Genomic DNA, 22,195 nt, shown 5'->3' with positions numbered 1-22,195 from the left:
AATAAGGAAGTGATAAAAATTACTTTTTTTAAAAGCCGAAACAAACGACCTCGAAGGAACCAGCAAGATGAGCCAAAGCCAAAACAATTTAACTGGTGCCCACCATTAAATTTTAGAGTAAACACCCTTTTTAGTCCCTGTCAATATCTACGAAGTCCTTTTTAGTCCCTGGCAATAAAAAAGGACCAAATTGGTCCCTGAAATTACAAAAAAAGGGTCATGTTAGTCCTTATGTCAACTCCCAAATATGTAGAGTGACCCTTTTCTTGTACTTTCAGGGACCAATTTGGTCCTTTTTTATTGTCAGAGACTGAAAAAGACTTCGTAGATATTGTCAGGGACTAAAAAAGATGTTTACTCTAAATTTTATCCCTTTAATTTAACTACGATTATTTACTCACATCTAAAATGTGATTAATTTTTAAAATTCAGCCAGGGCCTTATAGTCTCCACCACTATAGAGAGGGACATGCATGATCACTACCACAGTAGAAGACAGGAACATACATGTCAGTTTTTTGATCAGATATGAGTCTTTGACCTTTAAATGTACCAATTTGATATTTGATTGAAATATATTACTATTTGGGATTTTCAAGTTCCGTGAGGGGCAGCGGATCTAAATTCCCAATACTACTTTTATGGGAATCTAAAAAAAACTCCTCTACCAAACATCGTCTTTATAAGTCATCCATTAAAAAAAAGTGATAACTACGTGATCACATAATAGCTGAACTTGGAGGAACTTCGGTCAAATACATAACGGAAAACACACTTGACGTGAAATATTCAGTTGGTGAACTTATAGTTCTTCCCTTGACACAAGTAGCACACTAGAATCCACGCAACACAAAGGACTTAGTAATCGAACATTGTAGAGTAGAGCTGATACCCAGTCAACTTTTCTACATGCTGCACTTGACACTACTATTTTTTAAATCGTAATACCTTGTACATGTGGCCCAGGTGCATGATGCACTACAAATCTGTTTGCTTTCCTTCTAGTTTTACCAGGCTCGGGAAAAAAAAAAAGGAAAAATTGGATGATGTTGGCTTATGATATTAGAAGCAATAGAACACTTGAATCCTCAGACATCCTGCGGCAATTCATGAAATCTCGCTTTAAGAATTCAAGCAGTCAAAAAATAAACAGCCTCAGGTTCTTTCTTCAGAAAATTCAGCTGGTGAGTAGGACAGACTGGAATTAGTTTTCTGTCCAGAAACAGAAATGCATTTCTTCTGAAACGAAACTTTAAGTAGCAGTGCAGCTCAGACCTGAAAATTTTGGTCTAACCCGATTTTGTAACCATAACAGTTCAAGATCAAAACCAATTAACCAAACAATTTTATTGGTGGGTAAAGGAAATAACACATGACTACCTGATTTCTCCTTTTCCACAGGTGAGACCTTTCTGGATTCCTCTTGTTGCCCTTTCTTCTTTACCTCACGCGAGTTCGTTCTATTTTTATTGGTTGGTCCTTCCTTTGTGAACAGATAACTATATTTCTCCAGCACCCTCTCTTTCTCTTTAACTACGCCTAACATCTCATATGCATTTGCCACTTTCTGAATGATAGATTTATCCCGAGGTTTACGATCAAAAGCTTCCAGTCCCTTAAAAAGCTTATTACCAAAAGCACAAGAACATGAAACAAAGGTTAAATCTAACAAAAAGTTTATAAAACTATCAAACAAAAAGAGTACGGAAGCAATCCCAATATTACCTATGGTAGTACAACAATCCGCAAGCTGACAACACCCAATCAATTGAGATAAGAAAATTATTTGATTTTTCCCTTAACAGAAATGACTGGATAAAAAAGTCAATGCTGTTCTTTTTTTTTTTTGGGTATACCGAATCTAATTACTTCTTTGAGGCGAGTTGACCTCCCGAATATCCCCACAAACTTCAACTCTTTGAGTATGAGACTAATCCCGAGTTGGGGTTTAGTCATAGTTGAAATCCCCAAAGATATATTTGGTGGGAATCGAACCCGAGTTCTCTCCCCAACTACTCAACATGGGTTGTCAACTGAGCTACACTCATTGGGTCAACACTGTTCTTTTATATTCAAATAATAATCATTATTCATTAATGCTACACAATTTATTTTTTTCCTCTGACATTAATCAAATTCAACATAGATTCTACTTTTCAATAGTTACAATTTCATATAAGTCAAGATTTTGATAATTAGAATTTTGGGGGAAAAGAGTGCATTACAGTACAAATAGTGAAACTCCAACTAAAGGTTACCAGTAACTACGTTTGAAGGACACTGCAAGTAATATTTTTGTATTATGTAAGCTCTCATCAGCTGCATCTATAATTTTTATTTTCAATATGAACCTTTTCAATAAATGAAGATCATTATCATTTTGTTGCTACTGAAAGAGATTTATCTCATCAAACAATCCATTGAGTATAGCATAACCAAAAGGAACAAAACCGGGACATTTTAGAAGGGTTAACACATATTACAGATTAATATTTGCATGCAACAACAACAATAACCAAGCTTCATTCTACTACGTGAGGTCAGCAGTTGGCTACGTGGATCAATCGACAACATTGGAACTGAATCTATAAAAAAACCAAAATATCCTTATTCTACTATTAGGGGAAAATATGCTATGAAGCACCGATACTTCTTAATTTTTTTTTTCAACGTATCGGATACGCGTATCGGACACGTATCCTTTGGTAATTGACATCCTATATCATCGAGAACGTATCGAAAAAGCGTATCGGTGCTTCATAGAAAATATGTACATAACAATGAAACTGCCATCAGTTCAAGCACATTGAAAACTTAAATCGGCATCACTCATCAGAAATATAAAAGAAATATCACAATGGAAAGCTTACCCCAATAAGATCTTCCAGCATGTTGTTTCGATAATATACTGATATCATGAGATGGCACAACTGCCAAGGAACTGAATGTAAATCAGTCCCAATTTTCATTTCCCAGAATTTCTGTGCTTCCCCCACTCTATGGTCCATATCTAAAGCTCGTATCAATTGACCATATGTTCCCATTGTGGTCCCCTGCCCCTTGCTCAGCATCCATTTAATTACCTTGAAGAGGAATAGGTTATAAAGCACCAGATTAATTTACTTAATAATACTGAGGTCAACTGATATTCCACTCTGGACTTTCTTTTTTCCCAAAAATTAAAAAAGTAAATTGGTCCCGAAAATCTTTATCTATTCCAAACTCACAATACACCCTAAAACAACACGCAAACAGATCAGGTCAAAAATTCAAGAGATGGCACAGAAAAACTATCAAATTATAACTTTATCAGCAAAACAAAGAAGGGAATAAAATTGGCAAAGTTTTTTGAACAAAAAAAGTAGCTGGTCATTGGGATATATAAATTGAGCTTTATGAAATCGATAAACTCCATAGCACGACATCTTTTATTTTTTAAAACTTAAAAGTACTAAATAACAATCTAACCAACCAACAGAAGAGTATGAAAAGAAAGATACATATTAAACGTTAAATTGCTTGATGTTGGCAATTGACTTGTTAGAATACATGCACTTCCATCACCAGAGTTAGACTCATTAAAAGTTTGTAATCTTTTTCAGAGTCTTTGGCTTTTTTGTAACTGTATTAACTAGTAAGCCTATGTTATCCAATTCCATTTCATTTGTTGCAATCCATCCCTGTCATACTCATTTTCGTTCTCATTTTGACAAAAATAATGCATAAGAAGAAGAAGAATGAAACAGTGGTCAAACCTGAACAACCCTATGCCACTGCTGCTCCTTTTCAAGAGCATTCAATATCGTTTTTAATGAGGCGATGGGAAAATTTTTCTCCCAGGCAACCCAGGCATCAAGAGCACCATAAATAGCCTCCTTGCTGTCGTTGAGATCAAGAAGCTGCGTTATTTGGTTCAAACCAACAAATTCACAAAAATAAATAAATAAAATCAGATATTGACCAGGTTTTAAAGCACCAATGTGATACATATTATTGTACTTACTGTAGTGAGAAGATACTTGTTCTTGTCTTTTCTAGATACATTTTCCCCAATATAATTCTTTGGTATCTCTCCAGCGTTGTGATAAGGAGGATGAAGTTTTGTCTGCGAGGCAAATTAATCAAACAATGTATGGCATAAAAAATAACTGTGAATGTTATATATACCTGTGGCTTTGAAGTCGTCAAATCGGGTGGAGGAGGAGGCGACATTAGACTGTAACAGCAACGCCCATGCTTAACCTCGACATTACTTACTTTTAATTTACTCAATCTACCAACCTAAGTACAAAGCAACATCAATATTCTAAGAAATGGAGCTTCAACAGCTACGAGATATAGAGAGAGAGACTCACGAGGTAAGAGATTCGAGGTGACCTCCACATGGTTGTTGATGGTAAGGGATGTTCCTTACCGAAATCAATCAAATTTTCAAAGCTTCAATCGCAATTCAGCTCAATTTCTATTCTGTACACACAAAGTTCGTTGCTTCCAGTTCTGATCTGAACTGGAGCCCCATCTTCCCCCCCCCCCCTTTTTCTTTTTCTCTCGTTTGTTCATCTCCACATATTGGGCCCGATCAGTATAACTATCTATATGGGCCATCATAATCCCTGTCTTTGCGGCCTCTATTCACCCTTATAATATAGGGTTTTACTTATAGATAAATAATTTTTGAGATATATTTTTCTTATGTTGTAGGAAAAAAATTACCTTATGTTGTAGAAACAAAAGTATAAGTGGGACCCACATGTAAGAGGAGAGAGAAAAAAAAAGTGGTGGGACCCAACCCTTTTTGTGTGTGTAGGAGAGATGTTTATCTCATGTAAAATGAGATAAACATAACCCATAATTTTTTTATACACGTAAAAGAGGGTGGGTTTTATCTTTTTTTCTCTCTCTCCTCTTATATGTAGATCCTACTTATAGTTTTATTTGTATAACATGAGATAATTATTTTCTTACAACATAATAAAATTATTTTTTAAACCCTAAAAATATATATATATCATTTTAAATGACACAAATTTATGTAATTTTAAGTAAAATAATTGTATTTTAGCACATATTTGTTGGTTTTATAAACTCTCTCTCCTCAACAAAATTAAGAGTGAAGAGAAAGAAAAAGTATTCTAGATAAGAGAGAATATAAAAAATAACAAATATGCACACAAATATGATTATTATATTTAAAATGACACAAAATTATGTCTTTTAAAATAAAAATAAATTTTCAAGTATATTTTTAAGATTATATCTGAATTAAGCAGTGCTCCGTCGTGATTTTAAAGCAAGAAAATACTTTTTGTCATACAAGTTCTCAAGGGGAGCTTGTGGCGGGGGATCATCACTAACGGGTTAAGCTATATAGAACATACCAAGTGAATCCGACAATATGTCACAACCGAAAGTCTTTAAGGTTTAGGGTTGAGATGTGGAGTCGGACTCACTCGGTACGATTGGTTTACCTTAACCCATTGGTGATGTCCCTCATCATAGATTTTTCTTGGATCCGCCTGACAATGATATCAGAGTTGTGTTGGACTCAAGCTAACTAGTTGCCCTAAACTCGCCTGACAATGATAATTTATCTTCTACATACTTTAATTGTGTTGAGCCTAATTTTTCTTTCTCTTTCATGATGCCATATATTTTTATGTATATGTAAAAATTAATTTTATCTGTATCAAAAATTTTAAATCCACAAAACATATACTCCTTATCTAACCCATTCTGTGTTAATCGGTCGAGTCTGCTGGGCCTAGCTCACGTTTTCTTTGTTAGAAGTCGATTCTATGGTATTATTTTGGACTTGTCAAACCTAACTAATTTTTTATTTAATATGTAATTTCTATAAGTTTAAAGTGCGTAAATTTTATTACCCAGTCTATCCATTTGACGTAGAGTTTGTAAATTGTAATATTTAAAATGATAATCCGTACTCACATTTTGAAATAGAATATTAAAATTAAGGGAAATCGTTTGGTCATGTTATTGGAAATCCACTGTTGTTTTCTGCAGACACATCAATACTTGTGTATCACTTTTTTATTTTTTATTTTTTTATAAAAATTGATGGGACCCACTTGTAATGGGAGGGTGACATGATGGAAGCTCAATCCTGTGACATAATATTCATGAATCTCTAAAATTAATCGCTTAAAATATTTGTTTGGAATGGAAAATCAGCGGAGATGTCGATGTAGTTGAATGCCATAATATGTTGACAGTGCTTTGACACCTAAATTTATACCTTTTAGTGAGGAGGTGATGTAACATTGTAACACATGTTACTACAAGTAAATTTATTTTAAGACAAATTAAAATAAGGAAAAACATTTATTCTTTTAAATGATATATTTTGTGTATGTGTTATTTTACTTTTATAAAGCGTGAGACTCACATCTTTATTTTTTTGTTCATTCTCTCTTTCATAATTTATCTTTTTCTCTCACTTAAAATGATGTAATTTTACATCCTTTAAAATGACACACATATTTTCAATAAAAAATGACACATGTTATTAAAACAAACTTCTTTTTAGGGAGCGTTTGGTAGAGGGGAAATTTTTTTAAATCCAGGAAATAATTATTACTGAAATATAGTGGGAAATATATATTTTCTGGAATATTAGTAAAAAGTGTTTGGTATGGTAAAATTTTCCCGGGAATTTATTATTAATTTTACTGAATATGTGTTTGGTTAGTTATGAAATATTAGTGGAAAAGAGATGTTATTTTACGAAATTAACCTCATGTTTACGTTTTTTTAGACAAAGAAAAGGGTTTGGTGTGAGATACATTCATTAAGAAAGAGATAGTTTTGAAATAAGGTGATCGGTAAAATTTGTGAACCTGTCGTTGCATGGAGGCCGCCTTTGTTCTTTCTTCAGGTTCGGTGATTGTTTCTTTTTCTACTCAATTTACTTTTCTTTCTTTTTCTCATTTTTGTAAATACTTTTTGGTTTGTCAATCCATCTATTATTTTGGTTTACTGTTACCATTTCTTTCGCTGGTTGTCTTATCAAAGTGAGTGTGGGTTGCTGTTTATCTTCCTCAATTGGGTTTCTTTACTCCCTCAAAGTTTCAGTTGCAGGATAATTTCGTAAATATTCGCACGCCTCATTTTCTGTTTTCCCGGTAGCGAAAGAGTTCTATCCTATGAATGGAGTTTCAGATTTGTAAAATGTACTGTACATTGCACATGAGAAGCTTTGCTGGGATAATTTTTAACACTGGATTTTTTTCATTTTCTGTGAACCAAACATGGGATTCTTTGATGTCATAGCATGCAATCCCAGGGAAAATAAAAAAATCCAGATACCAAACGCCCGCTAAGGAAAAATTAAATTAAAAGTAACACGTGGTGTTATGTGAGAAAATAAATATATTTTTATTTAATAATTTGAGTTGGATCATGACCAACTCATGGCTCGTATTAATTAAATGTAATTTGTCGAGAACATAGATTACCAATCAAGAAATTATTCCTTATAATCCATTATTTTTTCGTGAAGCTCTACCTACTCTCTGTGCTTAAAAATTAAAATATCATATGCCCGTATTTAAAAAAAAAAAAAAAAAAGCAAAAAAATGTTATCGTGATAGGAGAAAACTTTTGGTACAGCGGCATACCTATATCCATATTAAAAGAAAAGAAAAATTGAGACTTAATGAGAAATATAAAAATAAAAATAAAAAACAGGAATTAAAATGAAAAAAAAATTTATTTAATAAAATAAAGTATCGAGTTCGATACTTCTATTGTATCGAAGAAATTTTCAGAAGGTGAATTCTGATCAGATACTTGCTCGAAAATAATATTTTTTAAAAGATAATATTAAAAAGAAACATTTCAGTACATCTTTTTATATTTTTTTCGAACAAATGAAGTGTAAAATTTATGTAAGATATCACTGTGAATATTATTACATAAGTAAAATAAAATAGAATTTATTTTTTTAATTTTATTTTTCTAAATTTTAAATTTTTCGCTGTTTTCTTTAAATAATTATTACATAATGAAACTAACATAACATTTTTTACAAGATTATTCTTATCAACATCATAATAAACTAATTCTATTAAAAATATAATTAATTTTTTTATTACATCATAAAGATTTTTTTTGTCAACATAGTATTAAAAATATAATATTAATTTAACATTTTTAAAAAATTAAAAAATGAATTCATATCAAAGAAAGATAATATACTTTTAATCTTTTTATTAAATAAAAAAGCATTAAGTGTCCCGAAACCATTCTAGTGACGTGTCTAACTATCAGGGATGGCCGAAGAGCAATGCTAAATTGACATCATCACTCAAGTACTCCTTCCTCCCCTCCATTACCATATCCGCAACTCCGTCCATGTACACAACTTATAGGCGGTCGCCACGTGGACAACACAAGTGACAGTCTGTTCCGTTATCACTATCTCACTCAGATTATTTATGATTGCTTCAACAAAAACGCCATCGTGTTTGTCGCTCTTTCTCTTGCATTCTTCGTCACTCTCACTGGTTAGTTAGTTACTCCTCTCTCTCTCTCTCTCTAGAAAGGGTTTTTTTTTTCTCTGTTTGGTGTTTGCTTGCTCTGGTTCGATTTTATTCACACTCATCTATAACTGTTCCATTGTTAAGAATTTATTATTTGAATTTTATATTTTGTGATGTTAAATTCGGCTTGTGGATGGTGTTGCAGAAGCTTTTGAATATGGCTGAGGCTACACAATCTAATGCTGAGTTGTTTGAATGGCCAAAGGAAGATAGGCGCCGCTTCCTGCATGCTGTGTACCGCGTTGGTGATCTTGATCGCACCATCAAGTAAGATCTCGATGACTTGGTTGGATCGTTCACATGTACCGTTATGTGATGTGTGTTTAGATGCATAAAATTCCGTCACTGTTTCTGCCAGGTTTTACACTGAAGCTTTTGGAATGAAGCTTTTGAGGAAAAGAGATGTGCCGGAAGAAAAATACGCCAATGCTTTTCTTGGATTTGGACCTGAGCAATCCCATTTTGCTGTGGAATTAACATATAGTATGTTGCTCTGTCAACCTTGGTTCATATGTATATGTAGCTTTTCTTGTAATTCACTGATTATATTTACCTTTTGTGTTGGATTGAATTGGACATGAATTTTGATATTATTGTCAGATTATGGGGTGACCTCATATGATATTGGAACTGGCTTTGGACACTTTGCTATAGCAACTCCAGATGTAAGCCAAAAACAACCTTCACAGAACCTTGACCATCTATTTAGCCCTCCTGTATTGAAAATAAAGTGTGTGCCTCTTACACTTTTAGGTATACAAATTGGTTGAAGACATCCGTGCTAAGGGTGGAATCGTCACTAGGGAACCTGGTCCAGTTAAGGGTGGGTCATCTGTTATTGCCTTTGTGAAGGATCCTGATGGTTACATGTTTGAGCTCATCCAAAGAGCATCGACCCCTGAACCCTTGTGCCAAGTAATGCTTCGTGTTGGTGATTTAGAACGCTCAATTAAGTTTTATGAAAAGGTAACTATCCAAGTCAAAAAAAAATTCTTTTTCATGAGCTTGCATTTTAATGTAAACCATTTTCATTTCTATCAAAACTGATTTAGGTCGTTTGCGTATAACTCAGTTGTGCAAGTATTTATATCTGTCAACTTAAATTTTATTATTGTTGTTGTTATTCTTTGTTATTGTGTGCACAGGCCTTACTTTCTGCTGGTATTTTGATTATAGTACTTATTTGTAACAGCTCCCTAATATCAAAACAAAAGAATAATGTCCATCCGACGATATCCTGCCTTGATTATTCTCCATTAGTAAACTAGCAAAGCAATTCTTGGCCTGTGGGCTGAAGCAGTGGAATAATTTGAAAGTGTGTGTTCTGTCTGTATTCAGTACTTTTAGTCACATTCTATAAGGAAATCTTTCTTATTAATGTAAAAAGCACTTTCAGATTTGGTTTCTCATTAGTTCCATGGAATACTTGTTTGGGAACTGTGTTGTGTCATGAACCAACTTTCCCAATAGTTTGAGTTATTAGGTGAAGGTTCATGAATGATTTTTATGCCTATCATGCCATGAATGATTTTTATATATATTATGCCTTTTCATGCAAGAGCCCGTTGGGCTTGAAATATGGTCATTGCACAAGTCCACCTGCTTTATGCTAAAAAGCAATTGGTCATAGAGGCCATATTACCATATCATAAACCAACTATCTTAAATTGTGGTTTTCTTTTCATTTAGGCGACCACAGAAAGACCAAATTCCATCTTCTATTTTGTGTGGCATTGAGGATTTGGATTGGGAATCATGAGTTTTTGCTTGTGATCGACGCTAAAAATCATGACACTGCTTTTGTTATATTATTTTATAATTTTAAGTTTTATTTCTCAAACCAACTATGTTTATTAACGAAGGCTATGTTTTCATGGGACCATTTTTGTGTAGGCTTTGGGTTTGAAGGTAGTCAAGAGGGTCGATAGACCTGAATACAAGGTCAGTTTCCTTCTTAAATTGATCTTAGCAATCTACTTACTAGCCAGGACATATTTGATGCCTACGACATGACTTGCTTGTGCTTGTGATTTTCCTGAATTATGTTGCATATCCTACAGTACACTATTGCTATGCTTGGGTATGCAGAGGAGCATGAGACAATTGTGTTAGAGCTGACATATAACTATGGTGTCACTGAATACACTAAGGGAAATGCTTATGCACAGGTTAATTGATAAATTATATTTCCTTCTGGAAGCCCAAACTGGTTATCTTCACATCTCTGTACCCCTTGATGATGTAATTTGTGTGGTGTATATAACAGGTTGCTATTGGTACTGATGATGTATACAAGAGTGCTGAGGTAGTCAACATTGTCACACAAGAGCTTGGAGGGAAGATTACTCGGCAACCAGGGCCACTTCCTGGTCTCAACACAAAGATCACTGCTTTCCTAGATCCAGATGGCTGGAAAACTGTAAGTTTTTGTGTTGTTTTTGATTTTTTTTTTTAATTTCTTATTTTTATATTGAGTGAGGGTGTGAATTAGTTTCTATTTGTTTTATTATTGTATCATGAGTTGAAATAATAGGTGATTTATAATGTAGAACACATACGTATATGCTTATCCGAGGGCCTCTACAGCTGTAATTAGACGATACCATTTGTAGAGTCATAAATATTATGATGGAAAGGGGAGATATAAGAGGTTGCTTTAACTGAGCTCTCATGATTTTTTGATAACAGAACCTTTTATGCAGCTGAGGCTGCTTATGATACGAGCAAAACAATTGTTTCTAAAGAGCCGGTTGTAAATCAGTTATGAATGTGAAATGTAAAGCTGGAAGTTTTCACGGTATAAAGAAGAATGTTTAGCCTGAAAATAAAAAGAATGTGATGTTCAAACTTTTGTGACTTAGTATCATGGTGTTCATTCTGACTAGCGACTTAAACTGATCATAAATTTTGAATTTAAAAGAAGTTTCTGATGGTCGGAATAATGTTTGACTAGCTAATAAAAGGAGGATCTCGTGTCTCAACTTATTTTTATCTAATTGTTAAATTCAAATTGTTGCCATTAATGTTTTTTAATGTTTAGTATCTGACTATCTGTTATATAAATTGTGCTTTAGCATATGAAAGCATATTGAGGAATTAATATCTGTTATGCAAATGTGTATGAATTTTGTAGGTCTTGGTTGACAATGAAGATTTTCTGAAGGAACTGGAGTGAAGAGTGCTGGCTTTTTATGAAATATGAAGTTCTACTGCTATTGTATAAATAAGTTGTCTGGCTTGATGAGCATTCAGCATGTGTGTTTAGCTCTGTAATTGACTCAAATGCAGTTGAACCTCAATTTGAACGCTATCTTTACGAAGTGTTTGGTTGAGATTCTAAACTGTCTGTAGTAACATCTCACAACCAATTGCAACAGTATTTCAAGATCTTTAGCTAAAGAAGGAGAATTATTTCCAATATTTTGCAGCATAACCAAAATCAATTCCAGCCTAAGTGACCCTGGACTTGATTGTCCAATAAAATTAAGTCTGCCTATCTCAAAATATAAGGTTCCAGTTAATTCCATTTAATCAATTGAAATGACAATGACTCTACACCTTTCACCTATCTATCTTGCTCGTTTTTAGTATTTTAACATTATAAATGACTTTAACTTTATACTGTTCAAATTAAATTACACAAATATAATTTGTTGGAATTAAATAAAATTAAAAAATTTCAACATCTTTCTTTAATAACCAATTCTTTTTATTAAACATTACATCCTAAAAGGTACTAAATAGTATTTGGTAAATAGTGAGTCCGTTTGAGTAATGTTTTAAAACTCGGCTGGAAAAAGTTCACCAATCAAATCAATATTATACTGAAAAAACATTAATTTTCAGATATTACGTAGGTACACATATTATCATAAAGAATAAAATGGTATTTTGATTATTAAATATATAAATCACTAACGATTTAGTCTGATTTAAATATGGTGGTATATTTTAAAAAAATGACCATTAATAAATATAATTTTTTCAATAAAATAATACAAAAAGATATTGTAGAGAGCAAAATCAGTACGAGAATGAAGTTTTTTCTCGATTAAAAACATACAATTTGTTGAGTTTCTAAGTGATGAACTTGCCGTGAAAAAATTAGGAATTACGTAAGCGAGTTTGGTTCTGTCCCGTTGACATTAAAGACTAAGAAAAGAGAAAGGAAATAGTGAAGTTATTTTTACGAGAGAAACTATTTTTTTTTGGGGGGGGGGGGGGGGGGGAATTTGATATTCTGAACTGATTGATATTGCTCCTAACCCTAAGCTATATAAATTTTAGGATTTGTGACTTAGGATGAAAAATAGTCTATTAATACCACTAAGCATGTGAATTATTAGTACAATATATATATATTTATTTTATAAACCATAGATATCTTTCATAAGAGGTAATTCTATTAGGAGCGAGTCAATGATTGAAGCTTTAAATTTCTCCTAAATATGGTACCAGAGAAGGTGGAACACACTCTCACCCCTACATACTCAGCTCTCATGTACCAACTGAGCTACTATTATTTGGTAGTACACAATTATTTTAACCTAAATAGATGTTTTGAGTTGAATCCTAATAAACCGGTGGAGAAATTTAAAAAATAAATTAATAACCTACTGATTAACAGCACTGAAAATATTAAATTACATAAGAAGGCAAAAGGAATGAATCATGGATTGTAGCCTATATTGACAGTTCTATAAACAAATAATGGTATTGTAATATAGAATAAATACTATAAACATGTAACATTGAAAATAAAATGTTAGTTTCAATCTCTTTCCTTTTCTACTATAAAATAAAATAATTATTTTATTGATATTTATAAACATGAAAATTTTAAAATATAAACTTTCAACTGAAATTTCAGCAGTTCTTTTTTTTTTCTTTGCTTAATGGATTGTGATTAAACAGTCCAAACACGGGTTTTAAAACAACGCAATGATTTCTGGATTTGTTAGAAACTTGATGCGTCGCTCTCTGAAACCGGCAAAGAACTAACATTGACAAGAATGCGTAAGTAGAAAACTGTAATGACTGGAATTTCACATTTCTAAAGTTAAGAAAATATTACTGGTCATCAATCAATAGCATGAAGTATTTTAATTAACTTGTTTAAAATTAGAACTGCATCCGCAGAATAACAACCAATAACACGAAGAAATTTCGTGAACTCAAGTTGAAAAACACAAAAATGTGACCATGTCATCCACAATGGTTAAACCCACCACAAATAAGATACCGGTTTTATTATACCTTTGGCTAATCTATAGCGAGGATAGCACGGATTTATTGATTTATGATTATGCAAAGATGTAACGCAGGAATTTTAAGAATTTAATGCATCGTACAACTGATAAAGAAAAATCAGTTTAACTTTGGGGAGCAAAGATGTCTAACATTGGTACAACTTTCATAAAAACAAATTATGATATTTTGCCTGATAAGGTAGTAGCAACAGTTAGACCCCATAATTTGAAATGCTCAAAAGAGTAGTGAGATCGAATTATGAGAATTGCAATTCCTAGAGAGTACGAAGAGGCACAAATCCAAAACCGAATTAGTTTGATACCGGTTGATATTAAAAAAATAAAATAAAAATGTAGTACCAACAACACATTATAGAATTAGTTAGGTTATCATGTCTCACATCACAAAAACAATAAGTTAAATATCATACCCTATTTATGTTCAAGAAATCATTTTCGTTCCCTTTGGCGATAAGACAATATTCCTGTCTAACATGTAATGTGTGCTGCATTTCATATGTTGTATTTGCTATTCTTTTCTTGTTTGAAATTGCTAAGCCAATTGATAACAGGCATAAAATTCAATTCGAGGGACCTTTTGCATTAGTCTCTCTGAATGCAACTCAATGCATGAACCACCAAGGTTGACAAGATTTTGTTAATTATAAATCTGTAAAGTTACAAGAATTTCAAATTTCTAAATTTTTTTTTTTTTTTTTTTGTAAATAAAATTTCTAAAGTTAAGCGAGTTAGCATGGGTCGCAATTGTCTTTTCAGAAGTAGATCTTTATTTTTGGTACAAGGTCTTCTCAATTCATATCATTTTCTAATGAAAGCGATCCAATTGACATTGATATATAAATTATAGGATCCACAGTGCCTGATAGCAACTTAATAAAAATGAACTAGAGTTATATTTGTTAAAAATAGATAACATAAAGATGAAGATAGAATCAATTAACTTCTGCAACATTTATTGAATGACTGATAGCCTATATGTAGGATGTACTATGACGGGAATAAACAGTAAGATAAAACAAACTTTTAACAAACTAGATTATGCTCCTACTTCTTGCTAACGTTTAGGACTAGGATTAATAAAATGGGCCAACTCGGATCAACTCGCATATAACTCGAAAATAGACGTCGGTTTAGGGTTGGCTAAAAAACAAAAATAAACTAGAAAACTCAACCCAACTGGATCCGAGTTGGGTTAGGGTTGGCTCGCGGGTTGGCTCAAGAATATAACTCGTGGGTTGGCTTGAAAAAATAGCTCGCGAGTTGGCTCGCGGATTGGCTCGAAAATTGTTCGCGGGTTGGCTCAAAAATTACTCGCGGGTTGACTCGTTTTCAGCCTATTTAAATGAACCTGTAGTATTAATGTATCATCTATGTAATGTATCCATTAGCCTAGTGGTGTGGAGTGTGTGTTAGGTGTGTGTAGTGTAGTGGTATGTGTTCAATTCCCATGTAATGCAAAAAAAAAATGTATCATCTATGTAGCTTCCATAAGCTTAAATAAAGAATTACAAAATGAGAAATAAAAGCAAAATATTCTAGTTTCGAATTTTCTTCACAACAAATTTGCACCAACATCTAGAAACAATCAGAACCACTTGCTACCAAATGGGTAAGATATTTGAACCAAACAGAGCCAGCATATCCTAACAATATAAAAATTGTAGGGATGTGAAAAGATTAGGGACTTAGATTTAGAGAAGGAAGAAAGACGATGACAGCATGTGTGAATTTTGTTCATTTTTGTATTTTATATTTTGTATTTTTTTATAAATAAAAAAATCTCAACCCGCGAACTATCCCTTTTGACCTGCGGGTTGGCTCTTTTTTTCCGAGCTGGCTCGGGTCGAGTTGACAGCTCATTTTTGCCAACCCAAACCGGCTCATTCTTGACGGGTTACAAGCCAACCCGACGGGTTAGTTCGCTTTTGCCTACCCTATTTAAGACCCACCAATGACTAAACTTCAGGAACTAAATTTTCTGATTGAACATGTCAAACAACTAATTATTTATTGGAACCATAAAATATCTAACTCCTAACAATATTTATAGTGACTTGGTCATTTATTTATGGGTTCATCTTGCATGAAAGAAGATCTCTCATTATAGACACACATATAGTAGGGCTCGCTATTTAAAAAAAGAAAAGAAAAACAAGTGTCATGATTTTCTATGAATCTACTGGAAAAGAACTACACTTATATTGCATAAAATTAATTTTTCCCTTTATTTATTTGCCATAAATGAATAGAGTCACTTTATATACTCCGTTGACTGAGAAGATAAGTTCCTACTTCAATTCCTTTACTACAAACGGGTCTAAAATGTAAATAATTGGTCTAAGATCAAAAGCCATGACCACCATCTTGCACCTTTCTTTTTTTTTTTTTTTGGTAACACCATCTTGCATCTTTACTTCAGAGAAAGGTGACTACGGGATTAATCAGGAAATGAAAAGCAAATATGTAAATAACAACTCAGAACTCTGCAGTTAAAGTTGTCTAATTCTGATGCCTCTCTCAGCTGTAGTTGATAGAAAATAATAAAATTCCTGTACCAGCATTCATCCTATCTGTTAAAACTATGACATGACATTCCAAAGGACCTCCTTAAGAGATGGAAAGAATTTTGAATGAGGCGAAAGATAAAACGCTTTTAAAAGATTGTTATCTTCTCTTCCATCTGATTCAAGATGAACCTTTGGTGGTAAGGGCTTATGTAAAATGTACAGCATGGACTGTTGCTCCTAGTCAAGGCATTTTGATTTCTATAAAGTTCTATCCATGAGATAACAACCAAGAACACGAATAAATCTAGCATATTCCTGAAATGAAAAAAAAAGGACCAACAATGAGTTAATATTTGACAACTACATTGGAAGAGTTCTAAAAAGGGTTAAAGCCAGAAAAGAAAAATACCAACATAATACTTAATTTTGCAAACACAGTGAGGACTGCTAGAATTTTAAGAATGTAGCATGCAACTGATTAGGGAAAAAAAGAGTTCAACTTTGTGGAGCTCATTTGTCCAACTGAGATGCTCCCTTCCTATCAACAAACAAAAAGGAAAAAAATACAAAAAGATGCTACCTTCCGAGGAACATTTTGGGACATGCTGTTGGGTCAAGCAGGTAGAAACTAGAAACAGCACTAATTTATAAGCATTTGGGATACAAAATTCTACCATAAGCTCAATGCAAAATGGAATATAACAAAATTGGATTTTATACATCATCAATCAGTTAAGGATATCTACTATTAATACTACAATATCATAGAATGCAAACAAGTCTGAGAACCTAACAGAAATACTAGAACATAGGTAAGAACTAGACTGAATACTCAAATAAATTAAAACAAAAACAAGGATTAGGATATAAAAAGGCATGGTAAACTACGTATTCACAGAAATCTATTCCATTGGTAACTAGAGACCACAGAAAAATAGAATTATAGGCTGGGAGCAACGACAAGAAAAAACATATTTTTATGATATAAACGGCTGACCTGCAAATTTTCCAAAGCATATTGTGCACGAGGGTCTGCCATAGAAGCTTCAAAATCAATGTAGAAAAGGTAGTCAAAGGACCTGCCATCAGAAAACTTTATGCCTAAATCATAGTTGCATAACATATTTCCATACAAAATACGAGAATATTAGAGCTTACCTATTAAGTAAAACCAAACCTCAGTCCCCAAAGTTTTTTCCTTCCTATTTTTGAACCAAATAGTTGGAAAAATGCTATTCAGAGTAAAGCTATAATATATTTGGTAATCTATTAATTTGAATGACTAGAGTGATTTCTACATATCATGAGCCCATCTTATGCCCCCTATTTTTTCTTTAACTAGTTATGGCCTTTTTAATTCTATAGTCAATCTATAGTTTACATACTGAATGATCTACCATTGCAAATCTCAAATAGGAAACAAAATCCATTACTTACTTGGCACTCCCTTCATTTGAATAATCAACAACCCTTAATGGCCGCTGCTTCATTGGACGACTCTCTATCTGAAATTACCCCCAAACAAATAAGAGCAATAGACATGGATTTTAGTTTCATATTTCAATAGTTTCAATTATTATTAAAGCAAACCTTTAAGAGTTTAATGTTCCTCAAAGCAAACGCTCCCAAGGCTTTGAATAGTACACCAGGACCTCCTTCTAAATTAAAAACAATGCTAGTCTGGGAGAAAAGTCATGCATTTGTCAGCAAATTATAAAAATAAATATAAATAACTAATATTTTTCTACCTTATAGGGCCTGTCAGTTCCTGGAATTATAGGCTCCCTTGCAAGTATCCAAAAGCGAGTAATATTATCATCATCCTAACAAGATGAAAATGAATCAGCTTAACTTTAATCTTGACATAACCAGCAATAACACTTGACGTAACCAGCAATAACAAACATGTTTGTTTTTTCTTCCTTTTTTTGGTTACAAAAAACATGTCTTCTGATAAATGCTATATATGGTGTAAAAGAATGAGCACTAATAAGTGTAATCATCAAACATTATTTCTTTGGACAACCATGCAGGTGTCTGCATGTGTCAGATTCCCTGGCATCTTTCAATAATGTACTATCTTTGTAAGTTAAAAGCACAGACATATATCTGCAGCTTTACAGTCATCTTAGTGCAGAGAAACTTGAAACTCAAGTAACAACTTCACATAAAGACACTTCTAAAACTGTAAGTATAAACTAACAACCGATTGGCAAAAACAAGATATAAGGCTTCCTTTTCATCAATACTTAAGTCTTCTAAGACCAATATTAGCTTCCAAAGCAACACGAACAAGGGAAGGTGGGAATTGATGTTATAGGTAATTATTGGAGTGGCAGAAAAAAATGAAGGGAAATGTGAATGTCGTTCCCCTCAATACAATCTAATTGCTATGACGTAGCAAAATACTGTAATGTTAATGTCATTTCAAGAACTTAATAATTAGGGATAAAGAAAAGCTTGATGTCTTGTTCATTTCCAAATGAGGAATGATGATCATAGTTCTTTTTAAAAGCACTGGCACAAAATTGAGAAAACAATAAATAATTAAGCATCATCCCATCCTAGCTAAGAAAGGAAAGCAATAATTTGGAAGATGTTCATCAATTCATCAAGTAAAAGCATTCAATCACTCATATTGCATGCATTCAAAAATGCGTTGTGATAAAAGAATACCATACACTAAGACTAAATGTTTTAGCAGCCAAGTCTTCCAAAACATTACCTGGATGTCTTCTGCAAGAATGTCAAGGCCATATATATTGGCAGCCCTAGAGCTTGCAATGGCTCCAGTGTCACTTACTCCTTTCGAGGCCACTTCCTGTCCATAACGTCCCAATGATTAGGATATGCTACTGCAAGTACAACCTAACCAATCCTTGCTTTCAGTGAAACAGAGAAAATTTGTAATGTACCTTGGCAGCAGCAGCAGTAGTATCATTCGCACCAATTTTGACAACACCTAAATCTCTAAGCATCATCTCACATTGAGCAAGAGCCTGCATGTAAGATTATCATTATAAAAATTTAAAATTTTAAAGTTATAGCTAGAGGTATTTTGTCATCAACCTGTATTTTAATATTTTATTGTCACTAATACTACATAATTGTTTTAGTCATCTGTCTCAAGTCTTTGCAATCATTAAATCGTGTAAGAGACAGCATATTAAGATAAGCCATCATTTCTGTTGAAAAATATTCAACAATTATGTAGAAGAAGAGTGACAATAAACCAGAGATATAATCCAATAAAAAATGGAAAAGAATTATATCTAAAAGCCAACCTGAGGATGACTCATAACACCTTTGAGTTCCTCTATTTTCACACCAACTAATCCTAAGAGGCAGTATTTAATTTGCAACTGCACCTCCCCAACAATGTGCAGCCTATTGCTAAGAAGTAAATCATAATTACGGTGGATGCTTCCACTAAAAGAACATTCAATTGGTAGAACTGCTTTATCCACCAAACACAATTCAACTGCCTGAAAAAAATAATATAAATTTGTCACTGCAGAATTTATTGGTTAATGTATTAAATGTGTAGAGATAGAAAAGAGAAAAGAAATAAAGAAACAAGTAATGGAACCTTGAATACAGCCTCAAAGTCATCACATGGCACAGTCTCACATTTTGGATATGCTTTCAAAGCTGCATCCTCGCTATATGATCCGGGAGCACCCTGTACCAGGGATTTGACTAGTTAGGAATGGCAATGGTGCCATGAATCTTTTATTTGAATAGAAACTACCAAGCATCATACCTGATAAGCAACACGCACATTTGACACATCTCTTGAAAAAGAAAATTCGCTTGCCGTCAATGGTTCTGCAAATTAAAGAGGTTACATAATCATGTTAAAAGGAAGGGAGAAAGAAAGGAAAGGAGATTAAATCACTTGCAGGAAAACATAGGTTGCATCCATTATAATATGGATATATTTTTTTTTTTTGTAATAATAATATGGATATTTTGTTTATTCGCATGCCCACACAATCCTACATGTGTATATGTGTGCATATCAGCATTGATGCAAAGTTTGAAGGGTATTTCTAAAAAGTGTGGTACAACCCTCTTAGTGTGTCAACTGAATTCATCATTCGACATGGATCACAAAAAAGACAGTATATGCTATATAAGTGGTTGAACATGAAGAAAAATTAGTGTTATATGACACATTTAGTCTATCCTATTCACGCAAGTGCATTTCCTCAATCATCTGTCTCTGTATCTTTCGTGTAAAAACATAAGTAATCACATCACCAATAGGATTGTAAATAGACTTGGATTAGGCTTTGGCTTAAATAGGTAAGTCTATTAGCCTTGTGTATACCCAAATTATAATTGTGGTCTTACCTATATTTAGAAAACTGAAATCTTGGCCTAAGTTTGTTAGCTTATTTTAGTCTATTAGGCATTCAATAATTAAAATAATATTACTTATTATTTAAAATTATTAAAATAATAATTCATTTATTTTATTAAAATAAATAATATAATATATGTTAACTTGTAGGCTTATAAGTATGACATATAAAAATAAGTCTATGGCCTGCTTTTTTAATAGGTTTTTTTTAAGCTTCTGTTGTATTTGACTATATGTAATAGGTCGAGTCTGACCTGTTGTTGGCCAAGCCATAAACGTTCTATTAGGCCGACTGACTCACGTATTTACACCCTTAATCACGAATATTCCTCTCTCTCTCTCTCTGTAGTTTTCATTTCCAACTATTTGAAATTAAGGGAAGGATGAAAAACAAATAGAGAACGATCAAAGTGCGTGTGTGTGTGTACAGAAGGGACGGTAGCAAAGTACAGTCAGCTCTTAAAGAAACACCAAATCCATTAACAGAAACATGCAACATTATCATCATGCATAATGAGTGCTTTGCGTGATCACAAACGCCAGCAAGAAGAAAGTAGCCAGAGCCCATATTCATTTGATTAAATAGGATGTGCTTTGCCAATTTAAGGTATCCACATCTTTCAACTTAAAATTCTTTGTAAAAAGAAAGGAAAAAATGTTTATCATTTCAAAGGAGGTAAAGTTGTGTCATTTCAAGTAAGAGAAAGAGATAGATAAAGGAGGAGAGAGAATTGACAAAAAAATATAAACGTGTGAGTCTCACCTCCTTGTGAGAGTAAAATAACATAAGTTGTGTCATTTAAAAGGAAACATTTTTTCAAGAAACAAAAAAGAATGCATAAAAAAGTTATGCCCCAAAATGCATATTTAAGATAGAATAGTAAATAAGCAATTTCTGATTCTGAGGTATGCGAGATTGGTATAAGCATAACTCAATGGTCACATAGCTAAAACTGGCAAAAATATTCTCCAAATGCCAACAAGTCATGGAAATGCTAAATTTCATTGTTAGATAGGTAAAACTCACTAGGAAGCATGTTTACATCCTGGTGACACCCCGTTGACTCATTTTTCTGAACGCAGACTCCATCACCAGCCCCAGAAGACTCAACCCCAGTCAAAGTTCCCTGAGCCAAAACACCAAAACTACATTCCCATTCGCGGCATTTCTCAAGATCATATCTTAAATTAACACTCAGCTTAGAACTAGCAGGCTGAAAACTTGCAAAGCCAAATTGAGGAGCTTTGGGACAACCCCAGATAAAACAACCCTTGAGAGCCATGAAAATCAAACAACCCAAAATCTCAAAAAAGCAGAATCTTTTGGAAGTCAGAGAAGAAGTCCACACTGATGAGAGTGCTTTGGGTTGGTGAAGGACTAATTAGGAGAGTTTTGTTGAATGCTAGCATTGCATTAGCGGTTGGCAAAGTCTATATCAGTTATGAACTGAAGTGTACCTCGAGTTCAATGAAGTTTTGGGAATTGAACTATAA

At 33.2% G+C, this 22,195-nt stretch overlaps 3 protein-coding genes across 7 annotated transcripts; 1 reads left to right on the top strand and 2 right to left on the bottom strand.

Moving 5' to 3' along the window:
* Positions 1-643: 643 nt before the first annotated feature.
* Positions 644-4,530, bottom strand: LOC133284009 (pentatricopeptide repeat-containing protein At4g18975, chloroplastic). Of its 4 annotated transcripts, none has more exons than XM_061480955.1 (7): positions 4,356-4,530; positions 4,168-4,281; positions 4,004-4,105; positions 3,756-3,899; positions 2,871-3,083; positions 1,381-1,624; positions 644-1,289 (listed from the first exon to the last, which is right to left on the bottom strand). In XM_061480955.1, exons 1-7 carry the CDS (start codon positions 4,383-4,385, stop codon positions 1,270-1,272), a joined length of 867 nt encoding a protein of 288 aa, XP_061336939.1. In that variant the 5' UTR covers positions 4,386-4,530; the 3' UTR covers positions 644-1,269. The 4 variants fall into 4 exon arrangements, with proteins under 4 accessions (XP_061336939.1, XP_061336938.1, XP_061336937.1 ...); XM_061480954.1 differs by having other exon boundaries at positions 644-1,275; XM_061480953.1 differs by having other exon boundaries at positions 644-1,181.
* A 3,859-nt stretch (positions 4,531-8,389) lies between these two features.
* Positions 8,390-11,976, top strand: LOC133283997 (lactoylglutathione lyase GLX1-like). 2 transcript variants are annotated; one of them, XM_061480932.1, is made up of 9 exons: positions 8,390-8,522; positions 8,704-8,825; positions 8,917-9,041; positions 9,159-9,223; positions 9,312-9,524; positions 10,452-10,499; positions 10,619-10,726; positions 10,825-10,977; positions 11,692-11,976. In XM_061480932.1, the coding sequence occupies exons 1-9, from the start codon at positions 8,454-8,456 to the stop codon at positions 11,731-11,733; spliced, it is 945 nt and encodes a 314-aa protein (XP_061336916.1). In that variant the 5' UTR covers positions 8,390-8,453; the 3' UTR covers positions 11,734-11,976. The 2 variants fall into 2 exon arrangements, with proteins under 2 accessions (XP_061336916.1, XP_061336917.1); XM_061480933.1 differs by lacking the exon at positions 8,390-8,522 and adding an exon at positions 8,579-8,598.
* A 4,617-nt stretch (positions 11,977-16,593) lies between these two features.
* Positions 16,594-21,984, bottom strand: LOC133284028 (arogenate dehydratase/prephenate dehydratase 1, chloroplastic-like). Its single transcript, XM_061480980.1, has 11 exons — positions 21,729-21,984; positions 20,099-20,163; positions 19,925-20,017; positions 19,620-19,820; positions 19,251-19,334; positions 19,061-19,156; positions 18,084-18,158; positions 17,926-18,015; positions 17,773-17,840; positions 17,333-17,414; positions 16,594-16,650 (listed from the first exon to the last, which is right to left on the bottom strand). The coding sequence occupies exons 1-11, from the start codon at positions 21,982-21,984 to the stop codon at positions 16,594-16,596; spliced, it is 1,167 nt and encodes a 388-aa protein (XP_061336964.1).
* Positions 21,985-22,195: the final 211 nt, after the last annotated feature.

The sequence above is a fragment of the Gastrolobium bilobum genome, unplaced genomic scaffold (genome assembly GCF_033153095.1).
Source record: "Gastrolobium bilobum isolate Gb01-03AN ecotype WA unplaced genomic scaffold, APGP_CSIRO_Gbil_v1 utg7102, whole genome shotgun sequence".
Taxonomy (NCBI): Eukaryota; Viridiplantae; Streptophyta; class Magnoliopsida; order Fabales; family Fabaceae; genus Gastrolobium; species Gastrolobium bilobum.
This window is presented reverse-complemented; position numbering and strand designations above follow the sequence as displayed.

Excerpts from the sequence above, each read along its gene's own strand:
- LOC133284009 (XM_061480956.1), bottom strand. The coding sequence starts at position 4,385 with ATGTGGAGGTCACCTCGAATCTCTTACCTC. Across the intron at positions 3,900-4,003 it reads ACAAGTATCTTCTCACTACA|CTTCTTGATCTCAACGACAG; the intron begins GTAAGTACAATA and ends CAAATAACGCAG. Across the intron at positions 1,182-1,399 it reads AATCCAGAAAGGTCTCACCT|CTGAATTTTCTGAAGAAAGA; the intron begins GTGGAAAAGGAG and ends CCTACTCACCAG.
- LOC133283997 (XM_061480932.1), top strand. The coding sequence starts at position 8,454 with ATGATTGCTTCAACAAAAACGCCATCGTGTTTGTCGCTCTTTCTCTTG. Across the intron at positions 9,224-9,311 it reads TTGCTATAGCAACTCCAGAT|GTATACAAATTGGTTGAAGA; the intron begins GTAAGCCAAAAA and ends TTACACTTTTAG. Across the intron at positions 10,978-11,691 it reads ATCCAGATGGCTGGAAAACT|GTCTTGGTTGACAATGAAGA; the intron begins GTAAGTTTTTGT and ends TGAATTTTGTAG.
- LOC133284028 (XM_061480980.1), bottom strand. The coding sequence starts at position 21,984 with ATGGCTCTCAAGGGTTGTTTTATCTGGGGTTGTCCCAAAGCTCCTCAA. Across the intron at positions 19,821-19,924 it reads ACTTTGAGGCTGTATTCAAG|GCAGTTGAATTGTGTTTGGT; the intron begins GTTCCATTACTT and ends TATTTTTTTCAG. Across the intron at positions 19,157-19,250 it reads CTACTGCTGCTGCTGCCAAG|GAAGTGGCCTCGAAAGGAGT; the intron begins GTACATTACAAA and ends CGTTATGGACAG.